Source organism: Vulpes vulpes, chromosome 7 (assembly GCF_048418805.1).
Source record: "Vulpes vulpes isolate BD-2025 chromosome 7, VulVul3, whole genome shotgun sequence".
In the NCBI taxonomy this organism is placed as follows: domain Eukaryota; kingdom Metazoa; phylum Chordata; class Mammalia; order Carnivora; family Canidae; genus Vulpes; species Vulpes vulpes.
The window spans coordinates 8,651,608-8,676,752 of NC_132786.1; the positions used below are offsets into that span (position 1 = coordinate 8,651,608).

Here is a 25,145-nt window from a genome sequence, read left to right on the forward strand (position 1 = left end):
TATTCACTCTAATTTCTCTTCTTTTCTCTCCCCTTTTACAAACCTATTCCAGTCAGGCTTTTGCCCCGATACGCCACTGAAACCTCTTAGTAGATCCAGTGGTTAGATTCACAGTCCTCCATCTGTTTGTATGGCAGTTGATCGCATCCTTCTCCAATGAAACCCATCCTTAATCCTTTGCTACTCAGAATCTGGTATAGCATCTGTACCACCTGGGATACTTTTAGAAATGCTGAGTTTTAGGTACCACCCCAGATCTACTGAATTGGAAACTATATTTTAACAAAATCCCTAAATGGTTTGTATGCATATTAAAAGTTGAGAAGCACTGCTTTAGTATGCATTCTCCTGATTTTCCTTCTACTCACTGCTCTTTCTCGGCTAGTTCTTCCTCAACTCTTTTAACCTCTCTAAATGTTGGAAACATCCGGGAATCTCCATTGCCTTGGTGATCTCATCCAGTTTCATGGCTTGAGATACCATTCATTTGCCATTTATATGCCAATCTCCAGCCACATCATTTCCTTTGACCTCCAAGCTGTCATATCCAACTGTCTCCTCCAGATTACTTGATTGTCTAATGGATATCTCAATTTTAGTATGCCTCCTACTGAGGACCTGACCTTTTCCTCAAGCTAGATCTTCGTATATTCCTTTTATCTCAGTCGCTAGCAACCCTGTTCTGTCAGCTGCTTATATCTACATTTTGTAGTTTTCTTTGGGTCCTCTCTTTTTCTTATACCATACAACCAATCTAATATCAACTCCTATCCACTCCATCTTTTAAAGTATATCAGAATCTTACAAGTTTTCATCACCTATTATGCTATTCACCCTGATGGAAGCCATCATTATTTCTTGCCTGGATTAGTGCCCTGGTTCCATCCTTACCCATCTTCAGTTTATTCTCAACATAGCACCCAGAATGTTTGGGGACTTACATTATGCTGCTCCTCTCCCCTTCCAGTGTTTCACATTTCACTCAGAAAGAAAGAGTCCTTAAAATAGCACTTCCTCAAAGTAACCACCACCACGACCCTTCCTCCTTTCTTATTACCTCTCCCAATTCATTTCCTTCTCTTTTCCCTCTTGCTTCCTCTCTTCCAAACCAGTTTGGCCTCTTGCCATTATTCGAATATGGGCCCTGCCTTAGGGCCTTGGCATTGCTACTTCCTTTGCCTGCTATGGTCTTATCCCATATAGGCATGACTCCCCTCTCTCCTGTCTTTAATCAAAAGATCCTTTGAAAAGAGGCCCTCCCTATCCTAAAATTAGAGCCCCCTGCGACTCAGTATTTCTTGTCCCCTACTTACAGAATACTATATATTCTACTGATACATCTTTTTTCTTTTCTCTCTTCTATACTAAAATGTAAGGACCTCGAGGTAGGGATTTTCTGCTTTATCTCCAAAACTTAGAACAGTTGTTGCTTAGTACACAATGGACTTTCACTAAACATATGTTAAAAGAAAGTATCCCTTCAAGATCATTATTACCTCCATTTTTTTAGGTTAGGAATCTAAAGCTAAGAAGGATTATGTAATATTGTACCCAAGATCATATGGCTAGTAAGTGATAACAGTTGGAATTCGAATCCCAGTCTCCTGTGCTCAAAAGCCATGCCCTTTCCACTGCGCCTCTTTGTTATGTCACTTAAGTCTTCTGGGCTCTGGTTTTCCCATCACCATAAGTAGAATTATTACCTTTTTGCTTGCCTCACAAAGAAACATGAAAGTTAAGAAAGTTTGTAATGCAAAAATATCCTAAAAACTTTAAAATGCTGTATGTGTACATGAGGGTGGTGAAAATTTTTTTCTTTTAGAAGTTTCATAATTTTTGCTTTTAGTTTAAGGTCTTAAATCTACTTCAGATTGGTTTTTGTGTTTGGTGTGAGGTAAGGGCTGAAGATTTTTTCCCCATGTGAATATCGCAACAATATTTGTTGAAATGACTATTCTTTCCTCCATAGAGCTATCTTGCTCTTATAAATAAATATTATGCTTCTGGTTTTGGACTTGTGAATATTTGAGATGAATTTTAAAAAATTAATTACATTGTTTTTGATATTTCATGTTTAAAATACATTTTCTTTTATTTTTTTAGGTCGCTATTTTACTTTAGAAGGTCTAATTTTCCAAAGAGGGATTATACCCTCTGTAATGCAGGTCCCAGCTAGGAAACAAAAAAATACATAGAAATATCATATTTGTTAATTAGAAGATTCAATATTGTTAGGATGTCATCCTTCCCAAATTGATCTGTAGACTTATTGTTGAGTCCAGTCAAAATCTTAGCAGGCTTTTTTGTAGAAATTGACAAGTTGATCATAAAATGTATATGGAAATGCAATGGCTAGAGTAGTCAAGACAATTTTTTAAAAATTGAAGGACTTCTAGTCTTAGAATTCAAAACTTTGTATGAAGCTACTGTAATCAAGACCATGTGATATTGGCATAAGAATAGGCATATAAATCAAAAAACAGAATAGAAAGCCTAGAAATATATCCATTAGATGTACAGTCATTTGGTTTTTCTTTCTTTTTTTTTTTTTTTTACAAGATACCAAGGCACAATTCACACAGAAAAGATAGTCCTTTCGACGCATATTACTAGAACAACTGGACATACATATAGAATAAATAAGCAAACAATTTGCTCTTAGCCAACACAAGACATTAGTATTAACTTGAGATGGGTTGAAGATTAAAAGCTGAAAATCTAAAACTTCTAGAAGAAACATATGAGAAAATCTTTGTACCCTAAAGAAAGGCAAAGATTTCTTAGGACACAAAAGGTAAGGTAAGTTGGACTTCATCAAAATTTAGTTGCTTTTTGAAAGTCACTGTTAAAAAAAAAAAAAAAAGAATAAAGGACAAGCCACAGATTTGAAGAAAATGTTTGCAAGATACATTATCTGATTAAAAGACTTATATCTGAACTATATAAGAACTTGTACAACTCAGTAATAAAAACTACCCCACAAGAAAATGGACAGAAGATTGGAGTACTTTATTGAAAAGGCATAAGAATGGCAAATGAGCACATGCAAAGATGTTCACCATCGTTAGACATTAGGGAAAGGCAAATTAAAACTACAAGACACCACAACACACCCACTAGAATGCTTTTAATCAAAATCAAGTATACCAAGTATTGGCAAGGATGCAGAGCGACGAGAACTCTTACATATTACTGGTAGGATCTTAAATGAGACAAACACTTTGGCAGTTTCTTTTAAAGTTAAAATTATCACAATTCTAATCTTATTTACCCAAAAAGAATGAAAACATACATCAACAAAAGAGACTTATACTTGAATGTTTGTGGTATCTTACTATAATTGCCAGAAGCAAGGAACAACCCAAATGTCCAACAGGTCAGTGGTTAAATTGTGGTATATCCATACCCTGTAATACCACATGCAGCCAATGTGTGAATCTTAGAATCATTAGGCCCGGAGATCCGTGGGTGGCTCAGTGGTTTCGCGCCTGCCTTTGGACTCCAAGTCCTGGAGTCCCTGGATCAAGTCCCGCATCGGGCTCCCGACATGTGGGCTGCCTCTCCCTCTGCCTGTGTCTCTGCCTCCCTGTCTCTCTCTAAATATGTCTATCATGAATTAAAAAAAAAAAAAAAAAAAAAAAAAGAATCATCAGGCTGAGCAAAAGAAGCCATGGATTTTGTTTATATGAAATTCTAGAAAAGACAAAACTAATGTGTAGTAACAGAACTTTATTATCCATGGTTGCCTGAACCAAGGAGGGTGTTAGTAATTGCAGAAATATGTGAAGAAAATTTTGTGGATGATAGATATTCTTCTTGTTGGTTGTGGCTGCTCATTACTGTGTATGTTTGTCAAAACTCAAAACTATACATACAATTGGGTGCATTTTATGTTATATACATGTTATATCTCAATAAATTAGTTTTTTTTTTTTTTTTAAGTAAAAGAAACTGAAAACTTTAAGTAAAAATAGAATTTAGGCCACTTTGGAACACAACTGGAAAATGTGTGTACTTCATGTCTTAGGGATTTTAACTATTTTAAATGATATTGACAGCAGAGGCATAGCAGAATATCATTCCCTTCAATCTTCCTCACTTTCTACATTGCGATTATGAGGGGAGTGGAGGGCATCAAAGTAGAAGGGAGACTGTAATTGAAACTGTTTGGATCAAATATCATCTTGTCACTACCATCATGCATATCAGTCCAGTTGGCTGCTATATTCTCTGTAGTGTCTGAGGAGAGATTGAACTTTCTGTGTGAAGTCTGATAAACTTTTTGAAATTGTGTAGTATTAGTGAAAGAGGACTGAAATACTAGCGTCTATGTGAACCAGTTCTCTGCTTTTAAAAACAGTTGAAAATACAAGAAAATAACAGTAAACTTAAGTGCGAGACACTTGGAACTGTTGTAAATAGACAAGACTGATAAACATTTGACTATGGCAAATGTAGCCATAATATTTGAGTTATAGCAAGGCATTTGAATGATACTTCTCATGATATTGGTGAGGATAAGAAGATCAAGAGATACAACATGCATGGAGAATTCAACTGGATTTATAACTGTATATTGATCATACCTGAAGCTGTTAAGCTAGGAGATTTTTGTTTCATTCCTCTCTTGAATAAGACTAGCATATTTACAAATAGATAAGGGCTTTATTAGTACACTGGTCTTTTAAAACATTTTTTAGTGAGAACTAAAATTTTAATAAGCTGGAGCTATAGGCTAAGTCTACAAAATAGGACATCCAAGTCCAAAAAAGAGAAATACAAATAGAGGATGGGGAAACTGTTTTGTAAGAGTAATGCAAGAACAACTCAGTAGGGTTGTAACTGAATGTAATTTTAGTAGGAGTTAGTAGAGTGACTGTGGCTGCCATGATAATCACAATAATGGGCAATAAAATTTTTTTTAACCCACCATGAGGAAGATGAAGATAAATTTTATTTTTGTCTTGTTTTTGGACTCCACATGTAAGTGTGATCATATGGTATTTGCATTTCTCTGGCTTATTTCATTATGTATAATGCTCTCAGGGTCCATCCATGTTGTTGCAAGTAGCAAAATATCCTATTTTATGGCTGCCTGATATTTTTGTGTGTGTGTGAATGACATTTTCTCTATTCATTCATGGGCACTAGGTTGTTGCCATGTCTTTGCTATTGTGAATAATGCTGCAATAAACGTAAAGCGCAGATGTCTCTTTAGATCCTGATTTAAATTCTTTTGGATATATACCCAGAATGGGATTGCTGGATCATATTGTAATCCTGTTTTTTAAGTTTCTTGAGGAACTATTTTCCATAATGGTTGTACTAATTTATGTTCCCTTCAGCAGTGCACAGGAGTTCCCTTTTCTCTACATTCTTGCCACCATTTGCTATTTCTTGTCTTTTTGATAAGAGCCATGCTAACAGGTGTTAAGCAATATCTCATTGTGGTTTTGATTTGCATTTCTGTGATAGGTTGTGAGTGATGCTGGACACCTTTTAGCCATCTGTATGTGTTCCTTAGGAAAATGTCTGTTTTTTAATCAGATTGTTTGAGGGTTTTGATAGTGAATTGGACAAGTTTTTATATTTTTTGGATATCCTCTTATTAGATACATGATTTGCAAATATTTTCTCCCATTTGATAGGTTGCCTTTTCATTTTGTTGGTGGTTTGTGTCCTTTGCTGTGCAGAAGCTTTTTAGTTTGATGTAATCCTACTTGTTTATTTTTGCTTTTGTTGCCTTTGCTTTTGGTATCAAAAAAAAAAAAATCATTACCAAGACCAGTGTCAAAGAGCTTGCTACCTGGATACCTGGGGTGTTCAGTGCCTTTGGCTTCAGGGTCTTGGGGTCTTGGTCTTGAGTCCCGCATCAGGCTTCCCACAGGGAGCCTGCTTTTCCCCCTGCCTATGTCTCTGCCTCTCTCTCTCTCTCTCTCTGTCTCTCTGTCTGTCTGTCTCTCATGAATAAATAAATAACATCTTAAAAAAAAAAAGATCTTGCTACCTGTTTTTTTTTTTTTTTCTAGGAGTTTTATGGTTTCAGGTGTTCAAGGAGAAAATTAAGATGAGAGTTACTCTAGTTTATGTTGATCAGATCAGATCTAGAGTATTATCTTCACTCTTGGGACATCATATTAAGCTCTTAAAAGAATGTTAAAAAGCTGAATCTTGGGGGACATCTAGTTGGTTCAGAGGGTTAAGCGGTTCTGCTTTCCACTCAGGTCATGATCCCAGGGTCCTGGGATCAAACTCCATGTTAGGCACCCTCTGCTTCTCCCTCTCCCACTGCCTGCCACTCCATTTGCTTGTGTGCACACCATCTCCCTTGTCAAGTGAATAAATAAAATATTTAAAAAAAAAGAAAGCTAAATATTGGATAATACCTTGAAAGAAGCAGAGAGAACAGATTTTACTAGATGATTGCCCAGCTTTCAGATTAAATGATTCTCTAGGTGGATACTTTTTTTTTTTTTTTTCAAGGAAAGACACTCCTAAGATAAACCTATCGAGAGGATATATTCATTTGGTTTATAGCATGTTTTCTCTTTTTTTTTTTTTTAAGATTTTATTTATTCAGGAGAGACAGACAGAGACATAGGCAGAGGGAGAAGCAGGCTCCATGCAGAGAGCCCGACGTGGGACTTGATCCCAGGACTCTGGGGTCACGCCTTGGGACCTAGGCAGGTGCCAAACCGCTGAGCCACCAAGGCATCCCTATAGCATGTTTTTTCTTACTGCTACTTTTATAAATCTATAAAGTTCTCTTTAACATCTTAGAAAAGTTAAGAAGGGGGTCCTATTTAATTTCCTTAAATAATGGTTATACTTCTGTATCATATGAGTTAATTTCTTATTGTTCCCTTCCTTCCATACCCTCAGTTATGTGTCTTTTGGCATCTTTGATTATAACTCATTGTTGCTTAGAAATTATGTTTTAGGGTCAGCCTATGTAGAATTATATAGAGTAGTAATTACTCCGGAACATTATATCATGTAGAGATATGGGGTATAATACTCATTCCATTTTTCCATCTGGGGAATTTGAGTACTTTTTTTTTTTTTTTTCAAACCATCCATTATATAGACCTGGATTTCTGCCTTTTCACTGGTTTTGTGGCAGAGATGTTACAGAAAGAGAATTATTACATGAGATAGAAGTTAAGAAAGCAGCTTATAAACAATAAAGGATTACACAAGGATAAGGTGGTGCTATTTCAAGTTGCAGCTGTGTACAACCTTAGCCTATAATAAATTTATGCTATCTAGCTTCCAGTAGGGTTCTATCACTAGCTCAGTAATTGTACTCATATCTTGCTAATTATCTAGTACTTTCCTGGTGAGAAATTTTTTCTCCTCACCCTCTAGTTAATTTCTGTCTACCTTATTCTTGATATATTTCTTTGTATCAGATTTGTTGAAAAGATTGATACTATCAAGAACACCTTTATCTTCCCTTATAACTTCATCATGCCTCCACATATTCATATCTACCACCTATTTGTTGTTTTTAATTTCAAAGGAGACAGAATCTTTTGTCAAAGACTAACACCTATTATGTGCACTAAGTACCAGGTCTCAGACCAAACCACCAAGCCCCACCACTGAACAGCATCACCATTTGTTACCCTTCCTCTCTAGTGGAGACAAGGTCTCCGTATCTTGAAAAAGCTTGTCGTTGAGGCTCCTGTTCTCCATCTGTATCATTGCAGAAAAATTTTTAAGCAAATGACACCTATATCTGACATCACATTTTCTTCCAATGTAAGAGAGACCATGTGATGTAGTGGGACAAGAGTGTGGTAAATGCTATGGAGGAAATAAACAGAGAAGTAAGAGTAATTGGAGGAGAAGGGGTTCCTTTGTATAAATCATTTGAAATGAAAATTTTATCTGAGAAGAAAGCTTCAAAATCTTGATCTCTGGGAGAATGAGGAAGTATAAATGAAGAAGAGAAAGCATAAATAAGGTTTAATTGTTATGAATCTTCAATTTTTAACAGTGTTTATTACATAATTTTGATTATATACTATTTGGACTTTGAAAGTGTCACTTTAAAGCAAAATTTACTTCCTAATTAATGGTCATTGTCAAATTTTAGAAGCCTCATATATCTATTCTTTCCAGTTTTAAATGAAGAAAAATAGCTTTGACTAGGATATTATATGCATTTCGTTGTAGTTGATTCAACAGACATGTTGAACACTTACCACATGCCAGGCTCTGTGCTAGGCACTGGAGATTGAAACAGAAATAAAGTAGGCACAGCCCTTACCCTCAATGAACCTAACTAAACCGGTTTTTAGGGCTCACATAGGTAATTTAAACTTACCAGTGACTATAAGATAGATGCACTGTGGATATGTAGCAGGTTTGCTCCTCACTATTTTTGTTTAGAAATTTTATTTTATTCTGCATTATTTTCTCTTATATGCTATTTTAAACTAATCAACAATGGAGTTATTTGCTGTGGCCATTATTAACTAATTGTAAGACTAATTAAATGATAACATGTGGTAAAGCTCCATATTTTTAAGAAGTTATTTTAAGAATGTATAATACTACCTTTAAAATTATCAATCAGGGGCAGCCCGGATGGCTCAGCGGTTTAGCGCCGCCTTCAACCCGGTCCTGATCCTGGGGGCCTGGGATCGAGTCCCACGTCGGGCTCCCTGCATGGAGCCTGCTTCTCCCTCTGCCTGTGTCTCTGCCTCTCTCTCTCTGTGTCTCTCATGAATAAATAGATAAAAGTCTTTAAAAATTTTTTTTAAATTATCAATCAGATTTTATATTCTAGTGGAGTTTACATTCTGAAAAGGGAACCATAGGCACAGGAAAAAGAATACATGAATCAAGCTATTACAGTAATTACGATATAACTCAACAGTGAAAGATTACTTTTGGTTGAGTTAGTCATAGCAAAGCTTTATTCAGAAGTTAGAATGTATATTCAATCTTAAAGGATAGGTATGAATAGGTGGAGAATAGAATGAAAGTTAATTTGGGGATGGGTTTGGAAGGGAAGCATTGATCACAGGTGGGATTAAATATCAGGGTGTATTTAAAGGACATGGATAAATAGGTTTGACTGGAATGAAAGGTTTGTATTGGTAAATAGTAAAATATAAAGCAAAGTCTTTTAATAGAATACAAGATTTTGGCTCTACCATAATAGTAATATGTTTCTATAATCCTAAATTCATTTACAGTTTAAGATTTCTTACATAAAGAGGTTATCACAATGTACAGTTTGCAATTGTGTCATGATTTTGAATAAGTCTTTATTTACATCCCTAAATATGTTCTATAGATTTTGAGGCCAGAGTCTTTACCCCTACTCAGGTTGAAATGATGTTTTGTTTTTCAGTTACTTACACGCCAAGTCAATCATCCACAGAGACCTCAAGAGTAATAGTATCCTTCCTGAAATTTGTCTGCGAAGTTTGAAAACATCCTGACTTTTTCTTCTGCATTTTGTCTTCACATTATGTAAAAACAGTTTTCATGCTAAGTTCAAAAAATGTAAAGAGAATTAATAAATGGGTTTGCATGAGAGCATAGTATAAAGCAGGGTACTACAACATGCTTTTGGTTTCTGAACATTTGAGTGTTATAAAAAAAAAAATCCACCAAGTCTTTATAATAGTAGGACTCTTTTATGATTGTGTGCTTACATTCTGTCAACACCCATAAAACAGGTAGCTATCTACCCATTTCTTCCAGTGCTCTGATGCTACTCTGCAGTAGTTGAAAGGTAACTGAAGGTTCTAACTTGCATAACAAGGAGGTGAGAAAAACAAAATTTTTCTTCTTCCATAAACCCAGATCAAGATCCCAGCTGTCAACCAACTTCATTCCAATGAAGAACCTTTGTAGCTTTCCTAAATGCTAAAGCATATCTGGGTCCATGTTACTAAAATCTGACGGGAACATTTCAGGGTTTCCCATAAGCGTAGGTTGGAAAGCATCTCACCTCATCCCACCATATTTCAAGCCCCCAAAATCTTAAAAGCAGGTCACATATGCCAAATAGAACCATATCTTTAAAAACATATTCATTAACTTTAAGAGGAAATATGAAGTACTATACTTTTTAAAGAAATATCAATTTTACCAAAAAAAAAAAAAGAAAATCATATTATAGAATTACAGAAATTAGATCTCTTTACCTAACATTTTTGTAATGCTTGCTTTGCTAGGAAAATGAGATCTATTGTTTTCCTTTACTTACTACACCTCAGATATTTTTCTTCATGAAGACCTCACAGTAAAAATAGGTGATTTTGGTCTAGCCACAGTGAAATCTCGATGGAGTGGGTCCCATCAGTTTGAACAGTTGTCTGGATCCATTTTGTGGATGGTAAGAATTGAGGCTATTTCTCCATTAATTAAATTTTTGGACCCTGAGGTGCTACTGATGAGTGACTAGAAAATCTTTGAAGGTTTCGACTAGTATTTTCATAATTCCCAGTATTCACAAAAATCAATGTTGATCTTATTTTTTATGTAAATAAAATTTAACTTTTTTCTTTATCCTTAAAAAGAGTATTATGAAATCAGTTTCAGTATACTTCAAACAAAAAAATAGTATTTTATAAACAACTGTTGAAATTTTATCCAGAATTGTCTCTTTAAAATATTTTGTGTTCAAAATGTTCTGTGTGCCCTGTTTCAAAAAGAAAAAACAAGTGTGCAGTTTCAGCAGGTACGATCTGCAGTATTTCTTAAGGTTTTACTAAGAGAACTACTCCTTTTAAGAGAGGCTGTTTCATGATGTTATTTAAGCCTAAATTGGAAAGTTACTTCCTTTAGACTAGAAAGAACCCATAATTATGGGGCAGCTGGGAAAGAAAAGACAAAAAAAAAAAAGAATTTTAACACAGCCATGTGCTGCCCTGCATAGCTCTTTGTTGCTTTTTCTTTATTCCTATTTCTGCTTTGTGTAAAAGAAGGGAATGAAAACTTCTGTGCCATTACTTTCAGCAGGCTGTGAAAAGGGCAGGTATAGGAATCATCCTCTAAGCTAGCAGTTCTCAAAAGGGGCCCTAATACCCTTTTGGAAGTACCCAAGGTCATCCCTGTATGAGACCAGATGTTTCTTTATAGTCTTGAACCAGAACAACACATCACAACAGATCGAATGCAGAACCAAAATATGTGACTATAGCTGGCTGCTCTTAAACCAGTCAAAAAGAATTGCAGTACTGTTCTCACTGAACTTTATTTTGGTTTTGAAAATACACTTTTCATTAAAAATGGGTAATCTTTGTTAACATCTAATGGCTATTACTTATGAAATTACTAAATATTTTAAGTTTCCCAGTTATGTTTTTTTCCCAGTTATGTTTAAATATGAGAAATACCCATAGATATAATCCACATAAAAGTTCCTTGGGGTCTTCAGTAATTTTCAAGACTAAAAGAGTTTTGAGATCAAAAAGTTTGAGAACTGCTGCTCTCAGCTGAATGCCGGATGTCCCTAACTGGTAGTGCAATTTGAAGCTTTAAATAATTGAATCTGCACTAAGGCTTTGGGACACACTGCTGGAAACAGAGAAGCTGCAGGGGCTCTTGAAGCCATGTTTGCATAAATTCCCTGAACTATCTGTAACAGCCTCCAAGAGGGGAATTCCAGGATAGATGTCTGAATTAGTCAAATAAACTTAGGGTTAAATTCAGCTATGCTTTCTTATAAAAATAACTAGAGTGAAGACAAGTGGTAAGGTGGAAGGGGTACAATGGGCCTAGGAGATCTGTACTATATAGTCCTCTGTTTAACTCTCAACCTGCACATTTCCTAACCTCCATGTCTCTCCATCTTTAATGTTGGTCGGACTAGTGGATTTCTAATGCCTTTTTTGTTCCTAAGATTCAGTAATTAGAGCCAACTAGGTTTGTTTCTTTAATATATTTTAATTGTTTTAATAAATCATTTTATAAATAGGAGGCTTATTAGTCATTGTAATTGGGATCTCATGCACCTTTAAGGCACACACCTTGCTATAAGATAGCAGTGGATTCTAGGATGCAGCAGGCTAGCACACACTAAGGGTGAGACTGTAAAACCTCAAATTAAAAAGAAACAATTAATACATGTTTTAAAGGTGTATCTATTTTAACTAGTGTGGGGGAGATGCTCAGTTAAACTCCAGGTTTGTCCTTTTTCTAAAACCTAGATTATTATACCCAAAGTTTTATATTCTAATTTATTTTTTGTTGATACATACGTAGATTGGTTCATCCTTTATTCTATCAAGCTGAGCTTTCATATAAGAGATTAGCTAGTAGTACACTTACGTGTTGAATAAATCCTTTTGGGTTGATAATTGCCTTCAGAAACAAATGCGGAGCATCTGTGGACTAGTAGAGAAGAGTTTGGTCAGAACTAAAATTATGTACTTCTCTGAATTCTTCTCAACCTTGTTCTATTTATCTTAGAGGGGAAAGAAACCTTTGTGAAAATTTTTACAGATTAAATCACTAAATTAATTGAGGATCAGTCATGCATTTCTTGTCCAAATAAATGACATACAGCCTTTCATCAAGCCATCTACCAACAACAGTAGAGGTAAAACTAAGTTTTAAAAAGATGGTTAGTTCCTCAACTGATTTATTATTCTGTCCCTCGCAAAATTATATTCTGGCTTTTAAAATTATGCCTGTATCATAACCAGCCTCTCAGTATACTAGCTTGTTCATCACATCACAGTTGTATGTGGTTTATTTTGTACTGTATTACTAAAAGCAGCTAGCAATAAAATGTTTGACAAAAAAAGTAGGCAGACACCATCTTCTCCTTCACCTCCCATCCTTCATCAGGATCTCCCATACGTCTTCTGTCAGTGGTTCTCAACCTTAATTGGACATTAAAACCATCTGGGGAGCTGTAAAAACCAGCAATATTTGGATCCCATCCCCAGATTCTGTTGTTATATTATTGGCCTGGTACGTAGTCTGGACATTGAGAAGTTAAAAAGTCTACACAGTTGATTGTGATTTGCAAGTAAGGCTGAGTGCCATTGCCTGCTTTTTGAGATAGACCAGTGACCAGGAATCCTGTCCCAGGTCCTCCAGCCATTTATGCAGTTAGTTCAGGTTTTGGTATTAAAATAATGCTTTCATGGAACTTTTATTTACACTCTGCAGTGTCTTTAGAAACAATTCTTCCAAATGAAACAGTACAGAAGATGCAAGGTGAAAGAACTCTTTTAAGCGTATATTTAACCAACCATTTATTGTATTTCATGAACACAGCCAATTAAGAAATTAAGTGGTAGAGTACAATGAGTAAAATGTGTAAAAATGTAGCAAATATGATTTGGTCTGTATCGTTGCCCAAGAAGCAAACAGCCAGCATTCTTTATGCCATCTTCTAAATTGACCTCCTATCTCTTGCTTTTGTTAATAAAGCACCCATGGCATATTGATAATGCTTTTGGAGGCAGGAAAGGGGTTTGAGTTTGTCACTGTTGATGTTTTACAGTATTGTCTAAGGTGCCCTGAGGCGAGAATCATTGTACTAATGGGAAAACTTAAACTCTAAGGCAGTTACTAGCCTAGTGGTTATGCTACTTCCAAACATTTTAGGACTGCAGGTCTCTTATTTCTTTACTGAATCAGAAATGGAAATGGGAATTGATTCTTGATAGAGCTAATCCTGGGAAGGATTCAAATAGCAATAGCAGTATTTTGTACAGAAAGAGGATGGCTGATAAAATTATAAAATCTTCATAATACATGTGGAATCTCAGGTAATACTGCCTCTTTCAGGGCTTACTGAGCATTTTTTTTTCTTAATCAGTTTTATTTCTTTGCCCCTTAATAAGAGAACTGATTGCATATTAGATGGATTATTTAATGACGAAAGCATTGTTCTGGGAATTGTAATCATTTGCTTTTCAGTCTTTTTAGTTGAAGAATAAACAAGAATATTTTTCTTTTTGTGTTCTAATAGGCACCAGAAGTGATCCGAATGCAAGACAAAAACCCATATAGCTTCCAGTCAGATGTATACGCATTTGGGATTGTTCTATATGAATTGATGACAGGGCAGTTACCTTATTCAAACATCAACAACAGGGACCAGGTAAATATTTACCATCTCTTGGGGTTTATTTTACTGTTTGTATAAAGACTCCAGTTTGTTGTAGAAAAGTATTGAGTCCAGAGTAGGCATAAAGGATGGATATCTTAATCTTTGTTACCAGTTTTGGAAACCTTTGGTGGACTGTTGGCAGTGATAGCAGCATGTAAGGCCTTTCCTTGAAATGTCAGTGTTGTCACGGAATGCAGTTGCTGATGGTCTGACTAGAAACCAGAGCTGCCACAGTGGAGAGCGCCCACGTTTCCTGACCACACACAACCAGAAGGAGCTCTGCTGCCATGGCATCTGAGCTTTTGTGCCTTTTATTCTGTCATAGGTTGTGCTGAGCAGGCACTCAGCTATGTGCTTCTTTATATCCATTTCTTTGAAAAGTATTAGTAAGCTTTCTCCATTTTTTTAAAGTTTTTAAAACTAGGTAAATGGAAAGACCATTGTATCATGCTTTCACTTTTCTATACTAAGGCTTTCAATAGGAGGGAATTTTTTTTTACTTCCTTCTTTCTAAATTCCTGTTCTCTGTCCTTCCCCAAAGTTCCTGACAGAGCCTCATGCAGCATTTTGCCTTTTCTATCCCATCCACATTGAGTTCACCAGGACCTTAACACTGACTAAGAAAAAGGAATTGTCTTTACTGACATTATGTTGTATACCTCAAGATTTTAAAAGTGTAGGGTGGCGTGGGGGTGGGGGTTATAGAGACATTGCAGCAGTTCCACTCTTCATATATTAGAAAACAATGATCAACCATATAAACTGTGGTTAAATAATATTTATATTTTATACTGTGGCTTGCATCAGTTTTACCTGGGTAATTTGCTTAAAACTGGAGATTTTGTCTAAAACTAAAAGAGGGGTGCCTAGGTGGCTCAGTCTGTTAAGCATCTGACTCTTGATTTCAGCTCAGATCATGATCACAGTGTCATGAGATCAAGCCCCACATCAGGCTCCATGCTGAGAGTGGAATCTGCTTAGGATCTCTCTCCCTCTCTCGTAAATAAATAAATAAATAAATAAATAAATAAATAAATAATTGTAAATAAATAAATATATATATACTCTATATAAAATCTACTCTAGGAGATATATATATATATATATATACACACACACACACACATATATATATATATATATATATATATACACACATATATATATATATATCTCCCCTAGATTTTGATTACATGGAGTGAGATCCAAGCATTTACATTTTTAATAAGTTTCCCAGATGATTTTGGTATATACCAAAGTTAAAAATCACCAAGGAATTAAAAAAACTATAAATGGGGCACCTGGGTGGCTCATTGGTTGAGTGTCTGCCTTGGGCTCAGGTGGTGGTCCTGGGTTCCTGGAATCGAGTCTTAAATGTCAGGCTCCCTGCAGGGAGTCTGCTTCTCCCTCTGCCTGTGTCTCTGCCTCTCTGTGCATGTCTCTCATGAATTAATAAATAAAATCTTAAAAAAACAAATACAATAAGGATCCCTGGGTGGCTCGGCAGTTTAGTGCCTGCCTTTGGCCCGGGGCGTGATCCTGGAATCCCAGCCCGCATCAGGCTCCCTACGTGGAGCCTGCTTCTCTCTCTGCCTGTGTCTCTGCTTCTCTCTCTGTCTCTGTGTCTCTCATGAGGTAAATAAATAAAAATCTTAAAAAAAAAAAAACTGTAAATGTTTTGTGTTTTATCATAAACTAATGAAATTATAGTTTTTAATGTATGAATATGTTACTTCATTTAAGTGGTATGTGTGTTTTGGTCATCAGCTCAAATCTCAGTCTTTTTGGAAATAAGCTCTAAGTATCTTTCTTACTAAGAACATCAGCTATCATATGGTTTCAGAGAAATAATCTCAGTTGTCATGTACATCATATATACTTACTGAATCACCATATGGTCCCTTACCCAGAGTGGTCCTAATTTTATAGTTAAAGAATTTTTCCTAAATGACTGTGTTTCGAGGCACCTGAGTGGCTCAGTGGTTGAGTGTCTACCTTTGGCTCAGGTCCTGCTCCTGGGGTCCTGGAATCAAGTCTCACATCAAGCTCCCCACAGAGCCTGCTTCTTCCTCTGCCGGTGTCTCTGCCCGCCCCCCCTCTCATTAATAAATAAATAAAATCTTAAAAAAAAAAAAAAAACTGCTTCTACCCAAGTCAGTACAGAGCTAATTGGTTAGTTTCTGTTTGGTCTTCCTAATCACTACACAGCTTTAGAATGTTGAATCCTACTTTTGAGTGTAAAAAAAAAAATCTGTGACCTGGTTCCTAATTACTTGATATTTTAAGCCTGCATGAAACTTAGATTCAGGATAGACCAAGCTACTACTAAGGAACATGGTAGAAACATTGCACTTAACTGGACTTGTGACAGATCCTGGGTAACTGAGATGATAGATTTGATGATGGCAGTCTGAAGAGCAGGATTGTTTCTAATTTGCAAGCTTCCTGTACTCTGCCTTTTATAGTCTCATTAACTAGACTATATGACATAATACTCTGTGCCATGTTCACTTTTCCTTTGCATATTACTTTTTTTTTAAGATTTTTAAATTTATTTTTAGAGGGAATGAGAGCATGAATAGGGGTAAGGGGAGGGAGAGGGAGCGTCTCAAGCATACTCTCGCTCAGCACGGAGCCCAACACTTGGTTCGACCCTATGACCCTGAGATCATGACCTGAGCCAGAATCAAGGCAGACACTTAACCAACTGAGCTGCTTAGGCACCCTGCATATTTCTTTTCTATAGGAATTACAAGAGAATTTTAGTTTAGTTTTAGTTGATTTATCAGAGACACCATAAATATGAATCAAAGATCTGGATGAAATCCAGTGAATATCTTTGTTTTAATAAAATAATAAAATTCTGTTATGGAAATGGGTATTATTATCTCCAAAATATAGATAAAAACATCCCAGAGTTCTATACTCATCTACATCTTGGCATTTTAGGTGCTTTATCTTCCATGCAAATATAATAAATAACGTGGCAAGGGCTTTCTCTCCATAAGAGAAATAAGTGAGTGACCAACAGAAGGGTAAGGGCTTTACTAGTTAATTCTTTCTGGTAGTATAGTGAGAGCCTTCTGGAATTTGCCAATCTGAATTGTGTTTGATGAAGAAAAAGAAGGTAGAAGAATGATACACTCTTCCTATCACCCCCAGTCTAATTCATTACTTCTTAGTCTGCTTTCCTCAAATGGCAGTTTCCACGGAACTCCCTCTTGGGAATCAGTAACTCTAGTTATGTTCAATGAAGTAATCCCAGGCTTTGCTCCATCTATCCCCTTGATTTGATTTTTCTTTTCCTCTTTTACTTTGATCTCCATGGCTCTCAGATTGGACTTCTGTTTGAAAATTTAGGAGTACTCTTATTCATGGGAGATAGGACTACTTCTTTACTCTGCACTATAGGAACCACTCCTGTGCGCTCTCACCCCCATATTCTGAAATGGTAGCTTTTGCCTATAAATTAAAACAGGACTCTGGTTAAGCAGCTCGGTATAAAGGCCAACCTTGGACTTGTGACCTGCATGACCTGGTCACTTTACTTCAAGTGTCTGTATTTTCTTTTCTTTCATTTATAAAAATAAGAAATTATACTAAAGAGGGACGCCTGGGTGGTTCAGTCAGTTAAGCATCTGCCTTCTGCTCAGGTCATGATCCTAGCCTCCTGGGATCCAGCCCCACATCCCGCTCCAGGCTCAGCAAGGAGTCTGCTTCCCCAGCTTGTGCGTGCGTGCATGCTCTCTCTCTCTCAAATAAATAAAATCTTAAAAAAAGAAAACAAATCAGACTAAAGAATTCCTTGTGTTTACAAAGATCATATTCTTTACTAAAGCACATCTCTTAGCTCTTCAGAGGATGGACATCCTTATGTTACTTTGCAGAACAGTATGCCTTTCGTTTACCTTACCCGATGCTGAGGTCTAAGAAATTGGTGTCATTTTTCCCCCCTCCTTATCCTTCCATTTCGCTCTCTAATCACCCTGATCTGGGAAGCCCAGGTGGCTCAGTGGTTTAGTGCCGCCTTCAGCCCAGGGCATGATCCTGGAGACCCAGGATCGAGTCCCACATCGGGCTCCCTGCATGGAGCCTGCTTCTCCCTCTGCCTGTGTCTCTGCCTCTCTGTGTCTCTCGTGAATAAATAAATAAAATTTTAAAAAATAATAATAATAATCACCCTGTTCTTCCCTCTTCCAGTGCAGTTTTGCTAAGTTGGGATTAATAATGCATTCATATGAACTAGGTATATTGACACTCTATCCTCATGATTTTCTTTCCTTAGAGCAGAAGTGCTATGTCATCTTGAAGAAAATAACAGAGGGGATCCCTGGGTGGCGCAGCGGTTTGGCGCCTGCCTTTGGCCCAGGGCGTGATCCTGGAGACCCGGGATCGAATCCCACGTCAGGCTCCCGGTGCATGGAGCCTGCTTCTCCCTCTGCCTGTGTCTCTGCCTCTCTCTCTCTCTCTGTGACTATCATAAATAAATAAAAATAAAAAATAAAAAATAAAAAAAAAAGAAGAAAATAACAGAAACTTCTGTCTCATTTTAAGTATATTTCAGTTAGTATTGTTGTATAATAAACCACCCTAAACATAGTGGCTTAAGCAGATTATGAATCTGCAGTTCAAGCTGCTGTCAGTAAGGAAGGTTTATTTTCTGTGTCATATGGTATTGCCTAAGGTACATTAATTGGGTGTTAAAGGCTCCACTTCCAAAATGGCTCATTCACACATCCTACAATGTGTGGTGCTAGCTGTCCACTGGCAGCTTGGTCAGGGCCAAGGGCAGGGGGCTTCAGTTCTCCACATGGGCCTTTCTGTGGAGATTTTGTTCATAGAAAGCGTGGACTTGGTTACAGGCTGGTGGCTGGGTTCTTTTTCTTCCCCTGGTGGCTGGTTCTAAAACATAAGATCTCAAGAGATAAGAGATAGGAAATGAAAGTACCAGTGTTTTATCAACACGCAAATTATCTTAATAAAAAAATTTTTAGGGATCCCTGGGTGGCGCAGCGGTTTAGCACCTGCCTTTGGCCCAGGGCTCGATCCTGGAGACCCAGGATCGAATCCCACATCGGGCTCCCAGTGCATGGAGCCTGCTTCTCCCTCTGCCTGTGTCTCTGCCTCTCTCTCTCTCTCTGTGTGACTATCATAAATAAATAAAATAAATAAATAAATAAAAATTTTTAAAGCACTATGTGATATTGAGGGTGACAAAGATGAATAAAAACACAGGCCGTGCTGTCACTGGAATTCACCAGTCTGCTGAGGCAGTATAGGGGGGCGATATTGAGGATGAGCAGACACTGTGAATGAAGGTGCAGAGATGCCAGGAGGGCTAAATGTGGTTTGAGCATGAAATTAGCCAGTCAGTCCCAGAATTTCAAATTGAGCTGCTGATTTTATCATGTCCGTGCTACTTAAATCTAGTATACATGAATTATCAGGGTAAGTCTTCCCTTGAAGTAATTGTAAAGATTGTGATTTCCTTTATATTTTATTAACATTTCAAAATAAAGCTGTTAGAGCTTCTTTTAAATGTATCCAATGAAATCTAAAAGCCATCCTGACTTGATACCTACCATCTGTGTAAAAAAACAGATTCGATAACTTTTGGAAGTTTTTCTCTTCGAAGAAACATTTTTATGCTTTCAAGGCTTTTATTGATCACTCAAGTTACATCTCTGCAACAAAAATAAGGATTTAAATTTAGAATTAAAAAATATATATATTTCCTGGGACTCCTAGGTGGCTCAGTGGTTGAGCATCTGCCTTTGTCTCAGGGCATAATCACGAAGTCCCAGGATCGAGTCCTGCATCGGGCTCCCCAACAGGAGCTTGCTTCTCCCTCTGCCTGTGTCTCTGTCTCCCTCTTTCTGTCTCTCATGAATAAATAAATAAAATCTTAAAAAAAAAATAGTTACATTTACAAATTTTTTTAAAAAGGAAATATTTCTTAATGAACAACATGGGTTTTTCTCATCAGTTCATGTATATATTTGTGGGTAAATAGAGTTTTGCTAAAGTGAGGTAGGACTTAGCATCAGTTCCTTTCCTTGTTTTATTTTTAAGGAAGTAAGCACTGAAAACTCCTGTTCAATTAGATACAAAGATGAGAAAGTCAGGCGTTTGTTGTACCCACATGCACAGTTCAGTGGTCCCCAAGACCATACTCAGATTCAGCCATTCAGTAAGTCTCAGAACTCCCTCCAAGTTGACAACAGTCAAGGGAAGAGGTACATAGGACAGAATTGAAGAACATTCCATGTTTGGAGGTCCTAGTGTTCTTCTCTCAATGTAATTGTGGACAGCATCTGAATTCTTCTGGCAGCATTGTGTGACAACGTGTAGAGTATTGCCAAACACAGAAACTCGAAAGTCCAGAGTTATCACCAGGGCTCGGGGTCAGGTAAATATGGTTGACCACCTCTGTGGCTCCTTAGTTTTTAGCCCCTCTGGAGGTCAAGCTCAATGTCCCTTCTATAAATCACATTTATGGCATAGACCATCCAGCATAGCCAAAGGCCTCCAGGGAAACAAAAGGACTCTTCTCAGGCAGGGCATTCCAGAAGTATAGGGATTACTTCCCAGGAGCCAAAGGCAAAAGCCAGCCCTCCCTCTGGGCAAGATTAATTCTTTACTATAAAGTATATCACTCAGTTACTTGAACTTACTTCTACAATGTACCCAAAATTACATAATTTGTCAGTAAATTTTATAATTAGCTGACAATTCAATTAATCTTGCTGCAAGCAAAAGAATTGGAAACCGGCTGTCTTGCAAAGGGATTTGTTACCCATTCATTAGAGCCTAGTTAAATACCAGTATCTGTTAAGTGTCCGCTTGGTACCCAGCAGTTTTACCTCTTGGAACAATGTGTACTATAGTTAAATTTTATGTTGGGTAAAAAAAGTGTGCCTTTTATAAAGTAGGAAAAGGGCAGTTATAGAGCGGAGATGGGAAAGGAGGATAAGCTTTATACCTCCACTTTAGTGGCTCTTGGGCAAATCAGCTTATAGTTAAACAAAAGTTGCTATAGCACCAAACAGGAAATAATATAAAGTTAGGGTATCAGACTTGACTGTTTCTAAAGTTTATAAACTCTGCCCTGTATGTAACAGGATTTCGTGTGTGTGTGTGTGTGTGTGTGTGTGTGTGTAACAGGATTTCTTACAGGCTCTCTCCACCTACCCTCTAGTCTGTGCCTGTATGACTTGTTCTCTCTAAGATCAAAATCCCCTCTCTTCACAGAGTCCCAAGACGCCTGATGTCTGTTTCTGTCCGTTCTCAAAACAGGCAAAAATGAGAAAATTAAATCAGAAACAGTGTTCATCTCTGCACCTAGGGAAGACAAGCCGTTTTACTTTATTAAACAGAAAACTTAATTCCCAAGGTGGTTTATCTTCTTTTTCTTTGGAGGAGGCTCTGATTCTCAGACCTACATTACTACATGCCCCATTTCTAACATTTCCTCAACAAACGAATTTGTTGCCAAAACAACTGCTAAAAAGCTTAGCTTTTTTTTTGGTTCTTGCTACATATATATAGAGGACTTGTGATGCCCAACAAGTACTCAATAAATACTCAATAAATTACTTTAAGTAGAATAGAGGCACAGTCCGATCTGATTACCCTGGCAGTGGGAAATGGATAAGGACAGACTGGAAGCCTGGAGAGCAATAAGAACTTTACAGTAGTCTAGCGGTCCTGAAGATTTCAGCTTACAGCCCACAATATGATGTAGGGGATGCATTGTGTTTCTTTTTATTGAAGTACAGTGTACATGCAGAAAAATGCGCTGCTTGTTGAATTTTCTATGTTTATGTATTTTTCAGTTCATCAACAAGGTTGTATGATTTATTGTTTTTTTTTTCCCTTGCCCAGATAATTTTTATGGTGGGACGAGGATATCTTTCTCCAGATCTCAGTAAGGTACGGAGTAACTGTCCAAAAGCCATGAAGAGATTGATGGCAGAGTGCCTAAAAAAGAAAAGAGATGAGAGGCCACTCTTTCCCCAAGTAAGAAGCTTTATGTTACCTAAGAGGATAGGCTAATACTCAGATGTAGATTTTTAAATAATAGTTTCTAGAGCATACAGTTTGTATTTTGTGAATTTGGATTCCATGTGATTATGTGCAGGGAGCAGATAAGTAATCACATAAAGATGATTTTATGAATTTGAATGGTGGTACATCTAGAAATTTGGAATCTCAGTACAAAATATTCAGAAAGACTTTGATTTTGTCTAGCAGTTCTCAGACTTTTTTGGTCTCACAATCCATTTACACACTTAAAAATTATTGAAAACCCCCAAAGAACTTTTGTTTATATAAGTAATAATTGCCATTTTAGAAATTGAAACTAAGTTTTAAAAATATTTATAAGTTTAATTAAACATAATAAAACCATTACATGTTAAATAACACTTTTGTAAAACAACTGTATTTTCCCAGACAACAGAATTAATGAAAAGAATGGCATCATTTTACCTTTTTTGCAAATCTCTGCAAAAAAAAGACATCTGGATTCTCTGCACTTGTGATGTTGCAATATTTTGCATGATGTAGCCTCTGAAAACTCCACTTACACTTGCAAAATAATGACAGTAAAAAAGGCAAATAATGCCTTGGTGTTATTATGAACATAGTTTTTCTACATATTACACTTTGAGAACTGCTGCTTCAGTTCCTCCTGGTGGTAAAACATTCCCAGCTTCCCTTTAATACTGAGTCTGAAAAAAAACAAAACAAAACACTGAGTCTGTTGGAGGAGCATTTTCAAATAGGGCAAAAAGTGCCACCTATTGGCACTGTCTGCCTTTCTCTGATTCTTGGAAAATTACCATCGCTTTTTATCTTTTCCTGGCATAAGGCTAAAGCCCTTACATTAACAATCTTTAATAAGCCTCACAAACTGCAACTAAGTACATGAAGAAGCTGAGAAAGTTTCGATATGGAAGATATTGTAATATAAATTCAGTTTTTTGTGATGCTCAGGAAGTTCCTGATAGCGCTGTATAAACGAGTCTTGATAAATCAGTACAAGTTTCAGAGGGGTAGGACTGACTCTGTAATTACTAGCTACCATAATTACTGAGTTGGTCTTTCTTGAACCTTATTATGCTTTTAAATACCCACTCCTAGCTGAATCTCCTAAGACAAAAGTCACTGTTACAGGAATACATGAATCTGTTATTCCCATCTAACGCATTAAAGATTGAATTTGTGATTTTAACAAGTCTCTAAGGGGCTATCTCAGAGTGGGTAGATACATGTTTTACATATTGGAATTCTAAGTTACTATTTCTTCGAGGAAGAGTTTTTTGTTTTGTTTTTTTTTCAACCCAGAAAACTGCTGGTTGTTTAAAACTATCAAAGTAAAAGGACCAGTGCTGTTGGCCAATATCAGCAGGACCCTGGTATCACATTCTATTTTCATAGTCCAGGTACTAGAGTTCCCTGTTTAACGTGCTTGATGTATATTAATAATGTAAATTATATCCACAGGCCCACTTTTTTATTTTAAGATTTTATTTTTTTAAGTAATCTCTACACCCAAATTTGGGCTCAAACTTACAACCCCCAAGATAAGAGTTGCACACCCTCAACTGAGCCAGCCAGGCACCCCTTATAGTCCTTCTTTTTAAGTGGTATTCAAGGGGACAAAATGTTTATACTTCTAAATATAAATTCTTTGTGTGGTATCTGAAAATGAAATGGATATCTGAATTTTTCAGATTGCTGAGGGATGCTCGTTTTAAGTATTATTTTTAACTTTTCATTACAAGATCGCTTTTCACACTATACAGAAACACAAATTTCAGATGGCTAAAGATTTATATATGTGAAAAACATAACTATAAGAAGTCATTTTTATTGACCTTCAGGTAGGAAAAGCTTTCCTAATAATAATAAGCAAGAAGCGAAAATCCAGAAATGATAAAGGAAAGATCAGCAGGTCTGACCACCTTAAAAGTTTTTAAAATTCTGTGTAATAAAAATACTATTGAAAAGTAAACACAAAAAATAATTATAGCATGTATAACAAAGCATAAATACTGGTATTATGTAAAGGCCTCCTACAAATCAATAAGTAAAAAAGATAATAGAAAATGAGCAAAGCATATGAACTGGTGATTCACACAAATACAAATGGTGAATGAGCTTAGGATGTTAAAAGTTCTGGGACAGTCAATAAAATGCAGAGTAACAGTGAAACACGTTTTGATTTTCTCTCTCAGATTGGCAGTATCCAGCATTGGGAACCGTGTTGGGAAGTAAGAAGGGCCCTCCTTATAAATTTTTTAACAGTATTGTTGGGATTGTAAATTGGTTTGGCCTCTTTAAAGGACTTGGTACAATTCATAAACTCCAAATATATATACATTTTGCTCTGGTAATTCCACTCTTAAAAACGTATACTACAGAACCTGCTTCCACAAGTGCTCAGATACATACGAGAATGCTTACCATAATAGGAAAAATTAAAGACATAGAGATCAAGGTAGCTCTCTAGATGGCATGGAAGTTAGCGAGGGGAAAGAAAAGCAACACAGAAAAAATATGTGTAGTATAATACCACTTGGATGGTGGTGAGGGTGGGGATGGGCTCTGTTTTCATATGTGCATGTTTATGCATAGGAAAGGTCCAGAAGAAAGTATAGACTCTTTAACAGTGGTTACCCCTGGAAGGTAGGACTTATACTTTTTCTGTATTATTTGAATTTTTATTTGTGTGTTATGCTTGTAATTGAAGATGTTTTGTAACATTGCTTCTTTGCCTTATACTAATCATACAGATTACAGTTTAACTTTTTAAAAAGTTTTGGTAGCTCAGAAACATAATAATAGTAATGGCTGCTAAAGTTTTATTGAGTTCTTACTATATGCCAGGCATTGTGCCAAGCCTACACGTATGTCTCATGATTATGAACATCCATTATACTGTCTGCCTTCAAGAGTTATAACCCGTTTCTCTGTACCTTAAACTATGTGGAGTTTCTGCGTTTTGTGTGTTGGTGTCTATTTGTAGTTTGCCTGTCTTTTCCAC

The 25,145-nt window shown here is 36.6% G+C and overlaps 1 protein-coding gene across 3 annotated transcripts in view; it reads left to right on the forward strand.

Moving 5' to 3' along the window:
- The window catches only part of BRAF (B-Raf proto-oncogene, serine/threonine kinase), a 177,857-nt gene that overhangs the window by 145,184 nt on the left and 7,528 nt on the right, over positions 1-25,145 (forward strand). For 2 of the 3 annotated variants that reach the window (XM_025982226.2, XM_072762861.1), the window contains 4 exons: positions 9,368-9,414; positions 10,242-10,360; positions 13,955-14,086; positions 21,980-22,114. In XM_025982226.2, coding sequence (XP_025838011.1) covers positions 9,368-9,414; positions 10,242-10,360; positions 13,955-14,086; positions 21,980-22,114 — 433 coding nt within the window. Of the gene's footprint in view, positions 1-9,367; positions 9,415-10,241; positions 10,361-13,954; positions 14,087-18,380; positions 18,523-21,979; positions 22,115-25,145 lie in introns of those variants that run through there. The other variant, XM_025982227.2, reaches the window with a different exon arrangement.